The 22,445-nt window shown below is 46.9% G+C and overlaps 1 protein-coding gene across 1 annotated transcript; it reads left to right on the top strand.

Moving 5' to 3' along the window:
* Positions 1-124: 124 nt before the first annotated feature.
* CPNE9 (copine family member 9) lies at positions 125-21,747 on the top strand. Its single transcript, XM_028518992.2, is given in 22 exon segments — positions 125-1,331; positions 1,826-1,866; positions 1,992-2,038; positions 2,145-2,248; positions 2,708-2,744; positions 2,959-2,961; positions 3,239-3,315; positions 6,791-6,854; positions 6,967-7,070; positions 7,309-7,413; positions 8,780-8,821; positions 9,141-9,216; positions 9,316-9,369; positions 9,773-9,834; positions 10,561-10,607; positions 11,456-11,637; positions 11,910-12,037; positions 16,408-16,510; positions 17,113-17,170; positions 17,549-17,622; positions 21,158-21,269; positions 21,272-21,747. Coding segments are annotated over 22 exon segments (1,719 nt in total). The 5' UTR covers positions 125-1,263; the 3' UTR covers positions 21,403-21,747.
* Positions 21,748-22,445: the final 698 nt, after the last annotated feature.

Genomic DNA, 22,445 nt, shown 5'->3' with positions numbered 1-22,445 from the left:
GAAGCTGTCTGGCATCCTCATTGTATTGCTGTCTTTGTGAAGTTACTTGGAGGGTTCTCATTGTCCTTCCTTGTGCTGGAAGAGGGGGTTTAGGAGGTGGACCTCAACTCCTGAGTCACGATAGTCTGTGAGGTCAGGACATGTAGTCAAGCTGTTAAGGGGTGAGACAGTTGTCCTCAGGCCTGAGAAGGCCCTAGTCACCTAGGGAATATGTTTATCCATGCAGGTTCTTAGGGCTGCCTAAAATTTAGACTTGACGTTGCTATATCTTCATTTAGCCGGGAATGGGCTGGGGTGTGTGTGTTCGTTTTTATCAAGTTCTGGAGGCAGCTCAGTTCTGGTACAGGCAACTGGCAGACACTGTTTATAGTGGAAGGACTGGCTTCTGGGGCTTTGGAGGCTCTTGGTGTGGGGAGGGTGGATCTGTGTGACCACCACCTCATCTACAGCATAACCTAGATTGGGTTGCATCCTCACGTAGTATCAGCATTCCTAACACCATAAAGTGTAGGATTCAAAGACCTGGGCAAAGGCTTTGCACAGTACTGTTAATAATGGCCACCATTTACTGAACTCTGACTCTTAATACGAAAGAGGTCATTGGTGTGCATGCCCAGAGGAAGTAAATAATGCCAGCAAATATTTGAGAACTTACTGTGTACAATCCTCTGTGCCAAGTCCTTTGCGTGAATTATTTCAAAATTTTACAACACCCCAAGTAGATGCTATATAATTGCCTTTCTACCAGTGAAGAGATGGAACCACAGAGATGTTGAGTAATTTGCCCAAGGTCACACAGCTAAGGAGAGCAAAAGTATAACCCTTCCCATTCAGAGACCTAGGAAGGGCAGGAGTGGTGAGGGAGAGGAGCAGATTGTAGACAGGGTGCACTGGTAGAGGAAAGGTCCCAATTGCTTGCCAGGCGCCCCCAACCCTTCAGCACCGCGGACAGCTCTGCAGGGGGCTGGGGATTGGGCCCGGAGAAAAGCACTGGAAGGATTCTCCCAAGGTGTGTGTTGGAGTTGAGGTCTGAGTAAGGTTCCTAGGCCCGATGCTGCTCTAATGGGGCGGGGGCCACCCGCAGGGCTGGGCGGGGCTGTGTTGCCATCTGGAGTCGCTGCCGCAGGCGGCCACAGTCGAGGCGTGAGCGGCGGGAGAGAACACCGGGCTGGAGGGAGTGCAGCCGCCGCGGCGGCGGCACCTGGGCCGGCCCGCCACCGCTGCTACCCTTAGCCTTCCGGGGCTCCTGCTGCCGGACCGGCCATGTCTCTCAGCGGAACCTCTGAGCGCAGCGTCCCGGCCACCAAGATTGAAATTACCGTGTCCTGCCGGTGAGCTGGTCAACTGGAGAGGGCTCGGGCACTGCCCTAGACCCAACCGGCTTCGGGGCTCGGACAGCGGCCAGACCCAGGGGGAAGAAGCATCTGGGGATGGAAAATCGCGGATGCAGACTCCGGGTTTGGGGAGGGGGTTTCCTTGAGCCCCACCCGCAAAAGAGGGCTCACTCCGCCTGCGGGTTCAAGGGATAGGTCGCAAGGTTCCAGTAGGACCTGGGCCCCAGGAGGACAAAGTTCTGGGGCTAACCCTCATTCCTGGGCCCCTGGAGACAGTGTGGACACGGGCGCGTCCAGTCGGAGGGTACAGTCCTTGGGCAGAGATTTCCGGTGCTGTCCAGGGTGCTAACAACGCGTCTGGATATAGTAATGAGGAAGGAAGGCGCCATCTGAGCCCCATCCCTCCCCCGGGGGCCCAACTCGGGGGAGAGCCGAGGCGGTGGGCTTCAGAATGATCTATCCTTTGTCCGTCTGTCTGTCGCTTTCTCTAGGAACCTGCTGGACCTCGACACCTTCTCCAAGTCCGACCCCAGTAGGCGGCACCAGGGCGGGGCGGGGAGGAACTTGGTGTGCGGCAGTGACTGAGGACTGAGGAGCGGGGAGGGGGTGCAGACTGACCTGACGTCCTTCCCTCCCCGCCCCCACTCCCTCCTGCAGTGGTGGTGCTTTACACGCAGAGCCGGGCCAGCCAGGAGTGGAGGGAGGTGAGTCGGAGAGCCCTCTTCCAGCCCAGAGCTGCCCCCGGGAATCACCTCCCCCCTTTGCAGGCCCGGCACTGACTCTCGGAACCCACCCCACCCCTCGATCCAGTTCGGACGGACGGAGGTGATCGACAACACACTGAACCCAGACTTCGTGCGCAAATTCGTCCTTGATTATTTCTTTGAAGAAAAGCAAAATCTGCGCTTCGATGTGTGAGCCCCGCCCAGTATTCTGGCTTGGACCGCCCCCGACCTGGATCCACCTGAAATTCTGGCTGGCCACGCCCCCGCCTGGCCTCTGGGGCTGGTTTCTCCCCCGGCTCCGGTTTGGTCCCATTCAGAAGGGATCCGCTCCAGTCATAGCTCCGCCCCCAAGTCTAGTTTGGCCCTGCCCTTAGGTTACCTCCAATCTAGTTCACACCCCCGGCCTGATCCTGCCCATAAATCTGCTCCGTAATTTACCTCCACCTCCATCTAGGTCCCGCCCCACAAGACCCCGCCCCCTGGCCAGCCCCGACCCTGCCTCGCCCCAGGCCTGACACTCTGACTCTGACTCCTGCCCCAAAAAGGGTATCCAAGTGTAATTTGGGTCCAAGCCTCTCCCTCCACTTACAATTTTAACCAGGACTCTCCCACGAGCTCCACCGCACTCTGGTTCCACTCTCTTTCCAGGTACAACGTGGACTCCAAAACCAACATTTCCAAGCCGGTGAGCGAGCATCCCCTCGCGGGCTGGGCGTACAGGCAGCACTCAGAGTGTTAAATGACCCTCTTTGGAGCCCTCCTACCCCTCAATCCTGACTCCACCTTCTTCAGTCCGAACCCACCCTCCTGGCCCTCCTCTCCTGCTCCTGCCTTGGTTTCCCACCTGTGCCTCTTACTCACTGCTCCTCTTCCTTCTCTGACGCTGCTGGGTCCTGCAGAAGGTGAGGCTGAACCTGGTTGGGAGGGGTAGGAAGGGTGGAGGTGAGAGGAGGGATGGCAACCTGGAGAGCTGCTTTAAGTAATGGCAGGACCAAGAAGAGGAGCTTGCCTTGGACCCCCTCCCCTGTCCCCGCCCTCTCCTTTAAAGTATTTGTTGGGCGGTGGTTCTTGCGAGGTCCCGCCTCCTGTGGTCGTTGCAGCTGGGCTGGGCTGGGCTCATCGCCAGGGCGGGGCTGGGATTCTGCCTCCCGGTCCTGCTGACTCTGTATCCCGCTGCAGGATTTCCTGGGACAAGCGTTTCTGGCCCTGGGAGAGGTGATTGGAGGCCAGGGCAGCCGCGTAGAGCGACCCCTCACGTGAGCTGAACCGGAAGGGGTGAAAGGGGAAGGGTGGGTGCCCCCAAATTTTCGTCCCAAAGATGCTGCTGACCCAATAGTACCGGAAGCTGTGATTCCCCCCGGTAAGGAGCCTCCAGTGGTTCCCATCACACTCGGGGGAGACTCCAATCTCAAGGACTTGGCCAAAGTCAGTCTCAGGCTTGACATGTCTTTTCTCTCTCCTCACTCTTTTTCTGAGTCTTTCAACCTTTAAAGTCCACTTCCAAGCCCTTCTCCTTCAGGAGGCCTCTAGTCACTAAGTCAAGACCTCTGAAATTTCCATTATTCACTAAATATTTATTAGCATGTTTTACATGCCATACCTTGTGCTAGGCACCAGAGATTTATCCGTTCCACAAATAGTAATGGGTATATGCTCTATATCAGCCACTGTTCAAAGAGCTTAGGTTGTAATGGTGGATGAAACAAAGGTCCCTGCCCTCAAGGAGCTTACACCATAGAAGGGGGGTAAGACCTACAAAATAGTCATAGTAAATGAGTTAATTACATAATATATTAGAAGACAGTAAGTGCCATTGGGAAAAGGCTAAGTAGAGCAGAATTAGGGAGATTGGAAATGCTGGGTCGGTGGGAGTTGCAATATTTAACAAAATGGTTAAGTAGGCCTCTTGGTGAGGTAACTGTGGAGCAACGACCTGGAGGAAGTAAGGGAGTAAGCCATGCGGGAGAATGTTCAAGGCAGAGGAAACTGCCAGTGCTAAAACCTGATATGCTCAAAGAGCAGCAAGAGGCCAGTGTGGCTAGGGCAAAGGGAGCAAGGGGGAAGAAAGGAGGAAGTGAGGTTGGAGAATTAACAGTGAAAGCCTTATAGACAGTCAAGACTTTAGCTTCTACTCTGAGTTGGGAGTCACTGGAGGGTTCTGAGCAGAGAAGTGACACGATCTGACAATGCTTTCAAAGGATGATGCTGGCTGCCAGATTTAGGATAAATCTTGGGAAGACAAATGTAGAAGCAGGGAGGCAACTGCAAGGCTATTACAATGATCCCAGGTGGTTGTAGTGAAGGAGGGAAGAAGTTGTCAGATTCTGGATATATCTTGAAGGTGGAGCCAACAGATTCCTGACAGACTGAATATGGATGTAAGAGAAAAAGAGAAATCAAGGGTGACACCAAGGCCTTTTGTCTAAACAACAGGAAGAATGGAGTTGCCATAAACTGAGATGGTAAAAAAAAGGAGGGGGAGTAAGCTTATGGATGATTCAATCAGGAGTTCAGTCTGACTTGTTGAATTTCATAATTTTTATTAGATATCTGGTGGACATGTCAAACAGGCGATAAGATATATGAGTCTTAGCTGCTCTTTAAGGCCACGAGACTAGATGAGCTCACCAAGGGAGTGAGGAGAGAGAAAGAAGACCAAGGACTGAGACTTCAGGAGTTGGAACTAGAAAAGGAGACTAAAAAAAGGTGTTAATGAAGTAGGAGGAGAATCAAGAGAAGGTGGTGTTGTCCTGGAAGCAAAGTGAAGGACGTGGATCAAGGAGGAGAAAGTGACTAACAATGTCGAATGCTTGTGCAGGTCAAGTAAGGTGAGAATTCAAAATTGGCCATTGGATTTAGCAAGATGGAGGTCAGTGGTGACTCTGAGAAGCAGAGTTTTGAAGGAGAGGTAGAGGTGACAGTTGGAGAGATTTACGAAAGAATGAAGAGAAGAATGGGAGTCAAGGAATCTTTCAATGGGGGGTTGCTGCAAAGAGTAGAAGAGAAAAGGAGGGGTAGATAGAAAGGAAAATGAGGTCAAAAATAGTTTTGTAATTTTTTACCATGAGAAAAATTATACACACTTGTATGTTAACTGAAAAATTGACATAACAAAATGAGGGGGGAATTGCTGGAGTGGTGTCCTTGTGTAGGCAAGAGGATGTGGAATTTGGCACACAGGGGAGGGATAAATTAGGCACATGGATAGTCATTTATAGCAACTGTAGGAAGACAGTGGTGTGGGTGAAGATACTGGAGCCAGGGAGGTGTGCTGGTAGATCTGTGGACATTCTCTTCTGGTTGCTTCAGTTTTGTCAGTGAAGTAGGAAACGAAGTCATTGGCTGAGTGGGAGGATGGGGGAGGAGACTTTTCAGGTTTGAGGAGAGTGGAGGAGTAAAACTGCCATCTATCAGAACCGAAGAGTAAGGGATCTTGGGATGTATAGTATGATTAAGAACCCTCTTGAGGTTTGTGGCAATGCATTTAAAATGAAACCAGTTAGCATGATCGTGTTTTTCCCTCTGGCCGTATTCAGTTGCATAGGTGTAGTACAGATTTGGCAGAGATTTGGATTTAACTAGGGCTGCTGTTCTGCAAAATAAGTATATCAAAGTGAGAGAAGGGCAAGAGAAAAGGGTGGTGATTATTATAATCATTGACTGGAATTTACACTGGGTGAGGAGGTGTGGGAGAACATCAAAGAGGCAAAAAACAGTGAGAAGGCAGTAGGATCCATGACTTTGTCCTAGATGGGCAAGTGAAGAATCCCTGTACTCATCACACTTATCTTTTTAAAGCACAAAAGGTCAGAGATCAAAGAAGCCAAAGAAATGGTTTAGCATTTTCATTTTAAAGAAGGAGAAAATCACATAGCAAGTTGAAGCCAGAACTTGAACCTGGAACACTCCTGACCTAGCTTTCTCTCTCCCATACTTGGGATCCTTTCGAGGGTCAGGGTTCACTGGTCCATATCAAGGTCCCTGACTGCTTGGAGACCCAAGGCAAGTTGAGGATGGGTGTCCTTCATGCACATGGGTCAGGAGAGGTTAAGGCTGTCCCTGTCTTTTTTTATTTCACTCTTCACAGTCTCTTGAAAGCACAGCATCTTTGACCTAACAAACCAGCCCTTTGCCCTAGGTCTGGATAGAAATCCCTCTCTCTTATTCAGAACTGCTACATTATCCTCTACTTTGCTGTTGGCTTTGACATCCCATCTCCTCCTGGAAACTGCCTGAGGCCAGAGTCTAGCAGAGGTGGACAGTGCCAGCTGACCAATTCATACCTAGCACAGTATCTGGTATATAGTAGACACCAGGGTCTGCTTTGAGAAATAGAACCACCTTCATGTCTATAATGTTTTTCTTTCTATGCACTCATTCAGATCTCTTCATAGCCCTACCGGGGGCATGATTCCCATCCCATAGGGGGAAAAAAAAACTAGGGCCCAAAGAAAGGGGAAATTACTTGTCCAAGACTCTAAATCCTATGTCTTTTCCATGCTACTATTGAGATGTTTGCCTAGACTATCATTCCAGACTATAGACCCCTCCCCAGTCAAAGTTTATTCCTTCCTCACTAGGAGTCATGCAGGATAGAAGGCAACATACTCAGAGGACTGCCAGTAAATGGCAAATTGAATCTCTTGGCCCACCCACCCAATCCCAAATTGGCCACCCCAATCTTTGTTGCCTACTCTTCCTCCCTCACAAAGAGGCTTTTTCTACTTCCAGGGGTGTACCAGGCAAGAAGTGTGGGACCATATTGCTGACTGCAGAGGAGCTTAGCAATTGTCGGGTTAGTAAGGGCCACATGCTAGACCGAGGAGGCTTGCTTCTCTCTGCACTCCTTTAGTGGGTTGTCTGAGGCTGTCAGAAATTTGAGGTTAATAGTCCAACTTCATCCCTAGGACATTGCTACCATGCAGCTGTGTGCAAACAAGCTAGACAAGAAGGACTTCTTTGGGAAATCAGACCCCTTCCTTGTGTTCTACAGGAGCAATGAGGATGGCACGTGAGTCACTACACCCTCCAGTGCCACCCCACCTCCCCTGCTGTGACCATGGCCCATTAAGGCTCTTAGGCTGGACATCTTAGACTCCACTGGGACTTGAGTCCAGAATTCACTTAAGGCAGCACACAATATGTGTTTAACAAGTGGGAGAATCCCAGGAATCTCTAAAAGTATCAGGCGCTCTCTCTGGGCTCAGTCCTACCCAAAGGCAGGTTATAATCCTCTTGTTCCTCTCCAGGTTCACCATCTGCCACAAGACAGAAGTTATCAAAAACACACTGAACCCCGTGTGGCAGCCCTTCAGCATCCCCGTGCGTGCACTGTGCAATGGAGACTATGACAGGTCTGCTTCAATATAAACTAGGAAGTACAAAGACAAAGGCATGAGAGTGGGGCCCCAGAAGCATGGCAGAAGGGTCATAATAGTGTTTGAGCATCCTGCTCAGTGAGATAGTTTTGGATATGGAGATGACTGGATAGAGAAACAGATAGATAGCTACATGGATGGATAAGTGGATGGATGGATGGATGGATGGATGGATGGATGGATGGATGGATGGATGGATGGGCAAATGAACAAATGAATGAGCAGATACATGGATGGATTGTCAGATGAATGGATAAACTGGTGACTGGATGGATGGGTATATGGGTGGGTATTATAAGAGGATTGATAAGTAGGTAGAAGGAGAGATAGATGAATGGGTAAGTGGACTGATAGCTTGATTAGTGGATAGACAGATGATGGATGGATTAATGGATGAATGAGTAAATGGGTGAATCATTGGATAGCTATATGAGATTGGTGGAGACTAGAGAAGCAGAGGGATGATTGGAAAAACAGGAGAATAAATAAGTGAAGTGACAGGTAGATTGATGGATGGACAGATGAATGGATGGATAAGTAGATGGATAGGCTGACCATATGAACTGGTAAATGTGCAGTGTGAAGATAAGTGGGTGAATGGAAGGATGGATGGCCACATAAATGGTCGGTTATGTAGATGAATGGACATCAGATGGACAGATATCAGATGAATGGGTATTTTGTTAGACAGATGAATGGACAGACAGATGGATGTCTGCATGCATCAGTAAGTCAGTGAATGGCTAGATGTATGGTTAGATGGATGGACAAAGACAGGAATTAATATGTTATTGGATTGGCAAATGTACAAGTAATTGGGTGGCTAGATGGATAGAGAGATGATTGAATGGACTGCCACACACATAGGTGGACACACGGGGATGACTTAGGCATAGTAGTTAAGAACAAGTCTTTGGAACCAGAATGTCTGAGTTTAAATCTCAGCTCACTTATGATCCTTAGTCAAATTACTGATTTTTATACCTTGGTTTCATTATCCAAAAAGTAAAATAGTAGTACTTACTTTATAAGGTGGTTGATAAATTAAATGAGACAATCTGAAAGAGTTCTGAGAACAATACTTGGAATAAAGTAAGACTCAGTAAGTGGGAAAGAATAGCAACAGTAGTACAAATGGCAGTGGTAGTAGTAATAGTAGTGGTAGTGGCAGTAGATAGTCAGGAATTGCATGGACTGATGAATGGATGGATGGACAAAGGGAGGAATGTTGAGGGAAGGTCTGATGGATGGATGGGAAGATAACTTGTGTATGGTTAAGGGGTGAAGGTGTCTCTAAGATTTATCACTCACACCCAGCCCATCTCTATCTTTTGCATTTCAGAACAGTGAAGATTGATGTGTATGACTGGGACCGGGATGGCAGGTGGAACTTCCTTCTGTACTTAACCCAAACAGTTCCCTATAAGATGCAGTGCATTCACTAGGAAATCCCAAGTGTCTTTGGGAACCAGGAAGGGTAATGATAGATGCCAGGGCCTTGGGTATAGCTGATCCCCTCAGTTGTCTCTTCGGTACACTGTCTCTTCCCTTCTCTCCCCCTTAGCTTGGCCACTCTTCTGGCCCCAGCCCCAATGCCCTGCAGTCCAAGTAGAGGCAGGGGACAGTGAGAATAAAAGGATGGTTTTAGGGCTGGCTCCAAGCCAGCAGCAGCTACTGCTCACCCACCCCTGACCTCATTGCAGCCATGACTTCATTGGTGAGTTCACCACCAGCTATCGGGAGCTGAGCAAGGCCCAGAACCAGTTTACAGTGTATGAGGTGAGAGCTCCAGCCCCATCCCCTGTCACCCAGGTCCTCCTTCCATCTCCGAGTGCTTAGTCTGTAGTTCTCTTCCTCTGTTTCCCACCATCACCGTAGGTACTTAACCCTCGTAAGAAATGTAAGAAGAAGAAATACGTCAACTCGGGAACTGTGAGTGCTCCCTGGAGCTCTGACCCTCCCTGGATCTTTCTGTTTCTCTCTGTATTGACACAGCATGACAAAGTTGGGGTACTGGAAGGCTGTGGGCACAGATCACTTGGATTAATAATGTTGGGCACAAAGTGGCACCATTACGTTTTTCTTTTTTCTCAACTGTGGAAATTTTTTGATCTTCACTCTTTTGTGGAATTCTTTTTTAAAACCTAAGGTGTATTTCCCAATTTAATATACTTTTGGAAATCCAAATATGTTCCTAACAGCTTCCCTCTTTTGCCCTTTCCAAAACTGGACAAGGTGGGACAGGGTGGAGCAGGGGTGGCATCATGGGTCTCTGTCCCTGCTGCCACCCTACTGCCCCTTCCAAAGTAGCAGGGTTGCCTCTTTTGTCCCACAGGTGACACTGCTTTCCTTCTCTGTGGACTCGGAATTCACTTTCGTCGATTATATCAAAGGAGGGTGAGTCACAGGCCAAGCTCTGGGTTAAAACAACGAGTTCCTCCCAGATCTGAGCCTTAGTTTTCTTATTTATGAAGTTCAGGGTCCAATGAGATCATGAAGATAAACTTGAAAACACTGGAAAAACACAAAGTGCTCTGTAAAATGCATATGTTGCCAATTTTAGTTCTCATTCTGAGGCTTCATCCACAGCTTCTAGCCCCCTAAAATAGGTGAGCAGCAGCGGCTGCTGATTGGAGCCAGTTCTAAGATTATGGCTTAGTGGTCTTCCAAGGTGGAGCCAGTAATCTGACTGAGACCCATATGAAAGTTATTCCCAGGCAAGAGGGACAGACTATAGCCTCATTCTGCTTGGTTCAGTGGAGGCAGGCAGTCCTGGGAAAGGTACTTTGCTTCTCTCAACCTCACTTTTCTCCTATGTAACATGGAGATATTAATTACCACTTTAGGAATATAGTGAGGGTTATGTTAAAGTACATGTAATGTACTTGTCACAGAGTAGGCATTTATTTCTGCTACCCAAAGTGTGCTCCATGGACCATCAGCATCTGCATCACTTGGGAGTTTGTTAGAAACGTAGAAACTCGGGTTCCACCCAGACAATCTAGATCAGAATCTACAATTTAACATGATCCCCAGGTGATTCATATGCACACTAGTGTTTGAGAAATACTGGTATCATGAGTATTAGTCCCTTACTTCTCAATCCATCTACTTTCCTGACAGGACCCAGCTGAACTTCACAGTAGCCATTGACTTCACAGCTTCTAATGGTGAGGCATGTTTGGGGAATGGGATGTGGAGGAAGTCCTTATCACTGGCCTGGATTCCAAGCTAGGGATAAGAGTTCACCTACCAGGAAGCCCAGGCTTGAAGCAAAGCTCAGCCAGCTGATACTGGGGCAGGAGTATTGGGGGGAGATTATTGGGTGTAAGGGTGGGCAAAGGGCACAGAAAAATAGGTGGGTAAATGGATCAAGAAAGTTTAATGGGTGCATAGCTCAAGAAGCAGATGAATGGGAGAGAATAGGGGTTTAAGGAGAGATGGATAGATTAGTGGGTGGTGAGTGATGATTGGGTAGGTAGATAAATGAACAGAGCTGGTAGATGTTGGAGACTGAGGACAATAGGATGCATGGATGAGTATATGGGTGGATAAGTGGCCAGATGCTTAAACTGGGGGCAACAAAGGGTAAGCAGATGAGGAATGAATGAGTGGACAGGTGGATGGATCCACATTAGGATAGACAGGCAAGTGAATAAGTGGAATGCGTAGGGGTGAATGGGTGGGTAGACAGAAGAATTTGGCTATATGGATGGATGGAGGGATGGATGGATAAGAGAACAGAAAGGCAGATGGATAGAGGTGGATAGGTAGACTGATAGAGGGATTTATGCCAGCAGATGGGTGAATGTGTAGATAGGTGGATAAATCAATGGATCAATTAAGGATTGGTGGGTAGACAGATGGGTAAATGAACATATGGATGACTGGGTAAAATAATGAGGGGGTACATGGGTAAAGAGTGAATGAATGCATGGATGGATGCATACAAGGACAGGCAGATGAATAGGTGGATGTGCACGGTGGCCATGAGGCTGGGGCTCCTGTGTCCCTACAGGGAATCCCCTGCAGCCCACCTCCCTGCACTACATGAGTCCCTACCAGCTCAGCGCCTATGCCATGGCCCTCAAGGCAGTGGGAGAAATCATCCAGGACTATGACAGTGACAAGCTCTTCCCAGCCTACGGCTTTGGGGCCAAGCTGCCCCCAGAGGGACGGATCTCCCACCAGTTCCCCCTGGTATGGTATGGGCCAGAGCCTACACTCCATGCCCTGGCATCTGGCCCACCCAAGTTGACAAATATCTTCTACTTACATTTCTTCTAAGGGTCATGGATCTGCAGAGGAGCAGAAAGCTACAATAGGGTAGAAGAGCTGGGAGGGTAGCAGGGCTAGAGTTTGGAGGGGAGCATGAAAGAGAGTGATGGAAAAAGGAAGGAGTGAGCTGGGATCAGAGCACTACTGGGCATACCCTGCATGGGCTCAGCCCAGCAGGACATCTTCCCTGACAGAACAACAATGATGAGGACCCCAACTGTGCGGGCATTGAGGGCGTGTTGGAGAGCTACTTCCAGAGCCTGCGCACAGTGCAGCTCTATGGGCCCACCTATTTCGCTCCTGTCATCAACCAGGTGGCCAGGTAAGGGAACCGGATGGGGTTTGAAAAGAATGAGGACCCAGAGATGGGAATGACCTCCCAAGGATAGTTAGGATCACTCCTAGAGAACTTGTGCTTTGGGGAGAGGGTAAAAGTTTGTGTTAGCCAGGCTTTGGTATAAAAGGGTTATAAAATGCCTTATTCTTGGGCAGAGAGGGTATCAACAAACTACCCTACCTCCACTCCCTGGGAACAACAATTCAAGCCTCATGTGTCGGGGAAAAGACAAATGCCTACAGTTAAGTCACAAATTTGACATTAGATGTGGGAGTGATCCTGGTCTCATCATTCACTAACCACGTGATCTTATGCAATTTAGCCTCTCTGAGCTTCCATTTCATCCATCAGTGGATGTAATGATGGAAAACAATAGCTCCTTCTTTATAGGGTTATTGGAAGGTTAAAATTTAATAACAATGTAAAGATTATTAGCACCGTAAGTGCTCAAAAATGGTAGATTGAAAAATATAAGCATCGCTCCCTCTCTGGAGCATGCCTGTGCTGTTCCCTCCCCCTTCCCCTGCCCCAGGAACATTACCTTTGCCTTTCTCTCTTCTAAGCTCCAAAGGCCCTTCTTTTGCCTCTGTAACTTGTTTCCTGAGTCCACACAGCCCAGCTGGCTCACTTCTACTACCTCTCTAACTTTCTAAATAAACTTCTCTTATAACTTGAAATATATATATGTAACTCCAAATTTTCAGAATAAAAGTATACAAAGTAAAGAAATCCCAGATCACATATCAAATTATTTTTTAAATGCAAGTAACATAAAATGACAGAACTAAAACCAAATGTGTCAATAAACATAAATTGGGTAAGCTCACCTACTAAAAGAAAAAGAGTCTCTGGTTGAATTTTAAAAATAAATAAATTGAACTAACTGCTGAATAGAAGAATCCTAACTAAAACAAAGTACCTCAGAAAGCTTAAAAGTAAAAATATGAAACAAACAAACAAAAAAGAATAAAAGTAGAAGGATTTCAGGGAGATTATACATCCATAGACTTTCTTTTTCCCTAATAAAGATTTATTTTCTAATTCACAATAAGGATAATCGTTTTTTAATTATAAAAGTAACATCATACATTACATTGTTATAGAAAATTTCAAGAATGGAGAAATGAAATAAGAAGTACTGCCAAGGGGAATGTGGATATATGTATGTAGTTCTTAACCATCTTCTCCTTATGCATACATAATTGCAGTCAAATTACATGTGATATTTCACTGCTGACTTTTTTTCACTAAATAGTGGAGCCTGAACCTATTCTTTAGTTGTTATTAAACAGACTTCTCAAATATTATCTTGGACAAGTTCACTGATTCATTCATTCATTGATCTAATAAACATTAAGAAGAGGGGTGATGTAACATGAATGTGGGATGTGGAATCCGACTGGCTAATACACCTGCTCTGCCACTCACTAGCTGTGAGACTTTGGGTAAAACTCTTAACCTCCTTGTGCCTGCTTCCTCAGTTGTAAAATGCTAACAATAATAACCACATCATCAGATTGTTAGCTATTACTGTTACTATTATTATAGTCATTACTATTCAAAGGCCATCTGCTGGGTGCTCAGTTCTCTGCTGGGGCACTGGAGACTCACAGATGAATCAGATCTAGTCTCTGCCCTTGGGAGCTCCCGCCTTGGTGCAAGAGACAGAAATATAAATAAATCATTATCTTCTGTAGTCCAGAGCTTCCCAGACTTTTCCAGCAAGTCCGCCTGTCAGCAAAGGCAAGTGACTGCTTCCCCCAGGGGACCCTGGGAGCCCAGCTGAAAGCAGTCAGACTGAAAATGTCTTTGAAGTCCCCAATTTTTTCTTAAAAGTGCACGCAAATTTTACATTGTTTTCACAGTGTCCATGTTTGCTTTAATTTAGAAAATAAAGTGTTTTAAGTATACGTAGAGTCATTCTAGCTTTATCCACAAGATCATAGAGTAGAGTGGATGCTCAAAGTATTCTGTTGCCTTGGGTCCCCATAGACACACAAGGTAGTACCTTCAGGGGTGTGAGAACCCATTTGGAAGGACAGACAGCCTATCTCAGTGGGCAGTATCCTAGAAGGCAAAGGAAGAGCAGAGGAGGGTGTAACAAGTCTGAGAAAGCCAAGGCAGCTTACTCATGGAGGAGACTGCCATGCTGGGTCTAGAGAAGGGAGTAGAGTAGGCCTGGCAGAAGGAACCGCATGTGAAAAGCACAGAGGCATGAAGGGGCAAGCTCAGGAAAGAGTGAACAGTATACTAGGATTGGAATGTGCTGGAATATACAGAATGGAGTATTCAAAGAGCAGGCTAGGGATGAAGAAAAGGCACCAAGAGCTCAGGCTTTAGGCTCAGCTGGTGAAGCATGGGCTTGGACCATGGCTTAACATCTCTGAACTTCAGTTTTCTCATTTTAAAAGTAGGAATAAAAATGTCCCTCCTTAGAGTGGTGATAAGGATTAAATTAGATCATGTATGTCAGGTGTGCAGCTGTGATTCTGATGACCACAAATGACTGTTTTTTTTTTTTCCCACCCAATAGCCAAGTGGGGCACAGACTGGTCTCCCCTTACAAGTCACCCATCTCAAGGGTCTAAATGGCTTTGATAATGCCAAGTATCTATAGGAAGCCAAAGATGTACCTCCCACGTCCCCAAACCCTTCTAGCCCTCACCCACTGTGCCAGACTCATCTCTCTTCTGCAGTCCTACATGTGCCACCTGGAATCTTGGTTTGCACATGCAAATCCTCTATCTGGAACACCTTCCCTTTAGTTTCCTCTCTGTCCCCCACCCCAACAATAGTACCTTCACCTGGCTAATTTGTATGCCATCTTCATTTTCAGGTCTTACATTCAATGACATGTCCTCAAAGCCCTAACCTCAATGAATCTTAATAGTGTAAGCATCCATCTCCACCAGGACAATATCCTATTCTCTGCTGCATGCTCAGCACCGAGCTTGGTGCCTGACACGTAGCAGATGTGCAGTGATACTTGTAAAATGAATGAGCAACAGGAAACAGTACTAGTCCAGGCCTTTGGGTGGCTGTGGCCAGAATTCAGAAAAAGAACAGAGGCTGATAAGGAAGATTATAACCCAATCCCACCCTAGGCACTGGGCAAACTGAGTCACAGCTATTTGAATACTTCACCATGCTTTTCTCTGATTTTTTATTTTTTAGATATCAGGCTTAAATATCAGCACAGTCCAATAGAACCTCCTGCAATGATGGAAATGTTCTATATCTGTGATGTCCAATATAGTAGCCACCAAGCTACCTGTGGACATTGGGCACTTGAACCCTTGAGCTGTAGCTAGGGTGAACAAGGAACTAAATGTTTAATTCTATTTAACTTAATTCATTTAAATTTCAATAGCCACATGTAGCTAGGAACTACTTTATTGGATGATATAATTTTACCTTTCCAACCCTCACACAGCTATCAAGAGACCTGGGTCTGTCATGGCCTTTGTGTTGTCTCAAGGCCTTGTGTTTCTGATACATAAAATAAGGGGACTGGACTCAGTTACTTCTGAAGTCCTTTTGAGATGGAACAGTGTTAGACACGAAGATTGATCGTAAGAGAAGGAAAAGGAGTGCTGGGAGCAGCAGTCAGACTGGCTGAGAACCCACCTGCCCAGGAAATGGGATACAGTCAGCAGAGGGGAGGAGGGAGAGAGACAAAATAGGTGAGAAGAGGGAAGAAAGGAGGCCTTCAGCCTTTGGTCATGCTCTTGTATAAATACCAAAATATTTTCAGGAACTACAAAGCCCTGTGTGGTCTGGCTCCTGCCTTACCTCTGCCACATGGCCCACTCTGCTTTTCTCTTTCTGGGCTCCAGATAGGATGGGCTTCCTTCGGTCCCATCACAGGGCCTTTGTCCATGCTGTTCCTTTTGCCTGGAATGATCCCCCCTTCACTTAGCTTCTCCTTCATCCTCAAACATTGTTTCCTTATATAAGCCTTCACTGACCTGGACTATGTCAGGATCCCCTCCCATACGCTATCACAACAGTGTCCCTTTCTATCACAGCACTAGTCACAAATGTAATTTTATACATATGTCAGTGATTCTTGGATCAATGTCTGCCTCCTATTGAGTGGGCTGGGGTAGATTTGTTTTTTGCCATGGTGTACCTTCAGTGCCTAACACAAAATCTACCATAGTAAGTGTCTCACAAATATTACTGGAAGGATGGCAGGCAGGGGGAGGTAGCCAGTCTGGGGAAGGAGCATGAGCTTCAGAAGCCCCAATCCTTGCCTGCTACATACATGCTGGCTGTGGAAGCTTTAGGAGTATGGTGTTTCCCTTGGCCTCTCTGGGCTTTCAGCTAGATTGTTTTCTTGGCCTCTCACCCAGGGCTGCAGCCAAGATCTCTGATGGTTCCCAGTACTATGTTCTGCTCATCATCACGGACGGGGTCATCTCTGACATGACACAGACCAAGGAGGCCATTGTCAGTGTGAGTCCGAGGAGGAGGGCTTGGCAGGGAGGGGTGTAGAGAATTTAAAATTAATTTAATTAAATAATAACTGTGAAGGGGATGAAAGCTAACTCCTTAGCCTACCAGTTTCATGGATGCTGGCAGAAGACATAAAACTCATGGATCAGAGACAAAGGACTTTGTTACCCCCAGCAATAGCAGTAGCTCGAGCATTGGCATTTTCTCTTATTCTCTAAGTTCCAATTCCCACAAGATGATGTGAAGAGGGCCACATGACACCTGCACCCACAGTGTGCTGCATTATGGGACAGAAACCCTGAGTTTAGGGAACCCACACCTTTTATAATGGGCAGTAAGGATGCCTGCCCTTTGTTCCAGTGTGAGACATTTTATTATATTGGACATTAAATAAACCTGCCCTTTGGTCTAAAGAAAGACACTATATCTTTCAAGGCTATTTGTTATGTAGATGTCCTTGTAAAAATAGTCTGGAACAAAGGAAATCAGTGCCTCTGCTTGCAAGATGTACAGAAATGTAACATATACAGAGAATTGCTCCCAACAGTAACCTCTTTTATTATGGCTACTCACCCCAGCCATTCACTCTCTTTTCCTCACAGGCCTCCTCACTGCCCATGTCTATTATTATTGTTGGTGTGGGACCAGCCATGTTTGAAGGTAAGTAGGATGGGTGTTGTCCATGAGTGGGACCAAGAACTGAGGAAAATAGGGGAGAGTCTGAGCACCCAGGCTGCCTCCCAAAAAAGATAGGATGGATGCCTGGGTTGGACTTTGGCCACATCACAGATCTTTTATGAACCTGGTTCCTCATCATAACTGAGGCTGTTGATCTGAATACTTCCCTCTTAGGATTCCTGGGAGGATGGAATATGTGGGAAGGCATAATAATAATGCCATAACGATGTCTAATATTTGTAGGATTCTGATACAATCATTATGTATTCCCAGGATGACTCTAAAGGGGAGCTAAGAGGGAGGGGGGCAGCTTGGGTTGGTGTGGCAGAGGCCAATCAGTTGAAGGTGTCTTTTCTGCAGCAATGGAAGAGTTGGATGGTGATGACGTGCGCGTGTCCTCCAGGGGACGCTACGCTGAGCGGGACATCGTTCAGGTAGACCTGACCTGGGAGATAGAGTCGTGGAACTGAAAAACGTGGTGGGAAGGAGAGGCTAAGGTGGCAGCCACTTTACCTTCTGCCTTCATAATCACCCAACTTTCCCCCCCCCCCCCCCCCACTCTTTCAGCCTTCCTGCTTTCATTGAATAAAATCTGTGTGAGAAACAGACAGGTTGCGGTAGCCGTTGTGGATCCATAGTGTAGGAGATCCCCAAGGCTCCTGCCCTCTAGTGGAGACAACCAATAATAATCACACAGCTAAATATCTCATTAGATTGTGCTAAGTGCTCCAGAGGTGCACATGCCACTGAGAGCCTGTAACAGGGACCTGTCTTAGGGAGGGTAGTTAGGAAAGGCTTCCATGAAGAAATGATATTTGAGCTGAAACCTAAAGCAAGGTATAAGCATTACAGGCAGAGGCGCAGCATGTGAGATGGCCCTGAGGCTCAGAAGAATTGGTCCAATCATGGAAAAGGCAAGAGGCCAGGGTGGCAGGATCACAATGACTGAGAGAAAGAGGAAGCCAAGGCTTTGCTGATCATGGTGAAGATTTAGGGGTTTGTTCTTTAAAAATTGGAAGCTCTTAAATGACTTTACATAGGGAAGTGAGATGGTCAGACTTTCATTTTAAGAGGATCTCTGCTTCATGGAGAGCAGACTGTAGCAGGGCAAGAGAGAAGGGAGGTAGACCTATTAGTGAAAGAAGCCTTTAAGTAGTAGAAGTAAGATGACAGGGATCTAGATGGAAATAGAAGCAGTGAGGATAGAGGGAAGAAGTAGGTTCAAAATATTACTTAAGAAAATTTTTACAACAGCTAACTATTTGATAAATGATGATGGAGTGTGAGGGGGGCTTCAAGGATGATTCTCAATTTTCTTTTCTTTTATTTATTTTTAAATATATTTTCTTGACTGTGTTATTACAGTTGTCCCATTTTCCTCCCTTCACTCCCCTCCACCCTGCATATCCCCTCCCACCCACATCCCCCCCCATAGTTCATGTCCATGTGTCACACTTATAAATTCTTCAGCATCTACATTTCCCATACTATTATTACCCTACCCCTGCCTATTTTCTACCTACCATCTATGCTACTTATTCTCTGTGCTTTTCCCCCCTCTCTCCTCCTCCCACTCCCCTGTTGCTAACCCTCCATGCAATCTCCATTTCTGTGTTTCTGTTCCTGTTCTAGTTGTTTGCTTAGTTTGTTTTGTTTTTGTTTTAGGTGTGGTTGTTAATAATTGTGAGTTTGCTGTCATTTTACTGTACATGTTTTCTATCTTCTTTATCTTAGACAAGTCCCTATTATATTTCATATAATAAGGGCTTGGTGATGATGAACTCCTTTAACTTGACCTTATCTGGGAGGCACTTTATCTGCCCTTCCATTCTAAATGAAAGCTTTGCTGGATAGAGTAATCTGGGATGCAGGCCCTTGCCTTTCATGACTTGGAATACTTCTTTCCAGCCCCTTCTTGCCTGTAAGATCTCTTTTGACAAATCAGCTGACAGTCTTATGGGGACTCCTTTGTAGGTAACTGTCTCCTTTTCTCTTGCTGCTTTTAAGATTCTTTCCTTATCTTTCATCTTGGGTAATGTAATTATGATGTGCCTTGGTGTGTTCCTCCTTGGGTCCAACTTCTTTGGGACTCTCTCTACTTCCTGGACTTCCTGGAAGTCTATTTCTTTCACCAGATTGGGGAAGTTCTCCTTTATTATTTGTCAAATAACTTTTTCACTTGTTGTTCTTCCTCTTCTCCTTCTGGTACCCCTATAATTCAGATGTTGGAATGTTTAAAGATGTCCTGGAGGATCCTAAGCGTCTCCTTGTTTTTTGAATTCTTGTTTCTTCATTCTTTTCTGATTTGCTGTTTCTTCCTTCTGGTCCACTCCATTGATTTGAGTCCCAGTTTCCTTCCCATCACTATTAGTTTCCTGTACTGAAATAGAGCAAATAAATTTTCCTTTATTTCAGTTAGCATAGCCTTCATTTTTTCATCCAACTTGGGACCAAATTCAACCAATTCTGTGAGCATCCTGATTACCAGTGTTTTGAACTGTGCATCTGATAGGTTGGCTATCTCTTCGTTGCTTAGTTGTATTTGTTCTGGTGCTTTGATCTGTTCTTTCGTTTGGGCCATTTTCTTTCTTTTTTTTTTTTTTCTCAGCGCACCTGTTATGTAGTAAGGGGTGGAGCCTTAAGTGTTCACCAGGGTAGGTCAACCCAGTCACTGGGTTGTGATGCTGTATGTAGGGGAGGGGTCCAAGAGGGAACAATGGTGCTTTCTCTGCTCTCTGACAGATTTTGGTCACTTCCACCGCTTCCCACAAGGAAATTGGGCCCTTCTGGTGCTGATTCCCACATGGGTGTGTTTGTGTATGTCCTGGGACCCTGTGGGTCTCTCCATTGAACTCTCCTGCAAGGCTGGGAGTTTCTCTCAGCACCTCAACCCCCACAGGTGTTTTCAATTGGTGTTTTAAGGCTTTATTTCCCTGTGCTGGGACCCTGGGTTGCATGGTCTATCTTGCTCCCCAATTTTGCCTGGTTTATCTGTGTGTGAATGTGGGACTGCCTGGTCTGCCAAGCACCTTGTGCGCTGCTCTGCGCTCCATAATCCGCCGCCTCACTGGGTCCACCAGCTGCTGCCCTGTGCGCCCGGGCCCGCCAGCCACCACTTTGCCGCGACCCCTTTCTGCCTGGCTTCCCAACTCCGCCCCTCCTACTGGTCTGGATGAATGTTTCTTCTTTAACTCCTTGGTTGTTGGACTTCCATACAGTTCAATTTTCTGTCGGTACTGGTTGTTTTTTGTTTCTAACTTGTTGTCCTTATTTTGGTTGTGCTAAGAGGCACAGTGGTGTCTACCTACACCTCCATCTTGGCCGGAAGTCGATTCTCAGTTTTCTAACTTAAGCAATTGGATGAGTGATAGTTCCATTTATTGAAGGAGGGGCAGATTTGGCAGAAAGGGTTAGAATTCAGTTGTGAACACACTGGATTTGAGGTATCTAAAACAACTGAATGAAGATGTGATACAGGCAACTGTAGACATGTATAAAATCATCCTGGAAGAGAATTGAGAGAAAGGACCAGGTTTAGTGATCAGATAGACCCCAGAGGAATGCCTGGTGGGGAAGCTCGTCCAGAAATGGAGGTGAAACTCCAGCAGAGTGGTGCATCAAGAGTAGGATGCATCCAGAAAGAATATGGTCAAATGTAATGGAAAGAGAAACAAGATGAGGACAGACAAGTCCTACCCACTGGACTGATTTGGGAACATGGGGCTACTGACAACAGTACCACGAGTAGTTTCGGTAGACTGCGTGAAGCCAAACTGGAGTAGACTGAGGGTAAATAGAAGGTGGAAAAAAAATGGGTAGAGAGAAAGAAAAATCAGAAAGCTGTCTAGGATAGGAGGATATTTAGAAAGGGATGTTAGGGGTCAAAGAGGAAGCCTCCCTACTGCCCCTCTTCCCCACTCCCCTCTCTGCTAGCCACCACTCACACCTGATTATCTGTTTCTGTTCTAGTTTGTCCCATTCCGAGACTATGTCGACCGATCAGGGAACCAAGTGTTGAGCATGGCCCGACTAGCCAAGGATGTGCTCGCAGAGATCCCAGAGCAGCTGCTGTCCTATATGCGCACCAGGACATCCAGCCTCGTCCTCCACCACCTGCCAACCCCAGCCCGACCCCAGCTCAAAAAGCAGCCCTAAGGAACCTACTTATCCAATGCCTGCAATCTGCCCACCCACCCATCTACTGCTTCTGCTGAAAGCCAGAGGCAGCTAAAGCCCTGTGACTCACTGGGAGGCCAGCTTGGAGGATCAGTGCTGGGTGTCAAGTCTTCCACTCTCTCACCCACAGATGGCCTGGCACTATCAACACCTCCCTGCCTTTATGCCAATAATAAAGCTGAAAAATAATAATTACTCCACTTCTGTCTCTTGGTCTTGGGGAAGGAGACTAGGGGACCCAGGGCTTGGAATACTAAGAGGAGGGAGGATAGCTTCAGGTAGGATTTATCCCATCCTATTAAACATTCATCCAATCATTTTTTTCAGACATTCTTTAAACACTTCAGAGTGCCAAGTAAAATTGTGCTTGTGTTTTTCTGAGAGAAGAGAGAGGCCATACATAGCTTTTATCTGACTCTTAATAGGGCTCCTGACCTGAAAAGAGGCTGGCTTTAGGATGATTGTATTACTCTGCTCTCACTCATTAAAATTGATTTGTCTGGAGGACTTCCGGCAAGATGGAGGAATAGGTGGACGCACCGTACCTCCTCGCACAACCAAGATTAGAACAATAATAATTTACAGCCAGAATAACACCCAGAACTGACAGAGGATTTATCTGAATGGAAGTCGGACAGCCAAGAATTTGAAGAGATCGTACATCCAGACTGGTAGAGGAAGACGAGCCGAGTGGGCGCGGGGCTGGTGCAGGTCGGAGGCGCACAGAGGTCGGGGAAAATTTGGCGCAAAATCGCGCGATAGCCATCCCGGGGCGCAAGAACGCAGCGGTGATCGCTGAGTATGCAAGCTGCGGCTGGGGGGACCCAGTGAGGCAGCGATTGTGGACCAGGGCAGCACTCGCAGCCCAGGATCCCAGAGAAGGGTCTGAGCCCAGGAGAACGGAACTACCGCCATTGTTCCCATCCCATCCCCCGCTCCCACCCCGCCCCCACATTAACGTCACAATCTAGCGACTGGGGTGCCCAGCCCCGGTGAACACCTAAGGTTCCGTTCCCCACTGTAAACAAGAGCGACCAGACCGGGGAAAAAAAAAAAGGAGAGATGGGAAAAGACCTGTTTC

The sequence above is a fragment of the Phyllostomus discolor genome, chromosome 7, assembly GCF_004126475.2.
Source record: "Phyllostomus discolor isolate MPI-MPIP mPhyDis1 chromosome 7, mPhyDis1.pri.v3, whole genome shotgun sequence".
Classification (NCBI taxonomy): Eukaryota; Metazoa; Chordata; class Mammalia; order Chiroptera; family Phyllostomidae; genus Phyllostomus; species Phyllostomus discolor.
The sequence above is the reverse complement of the archived record's forward strand: the minus strand, read 5'-3'. Positions and strand labels throughout refer to the sequence as shown.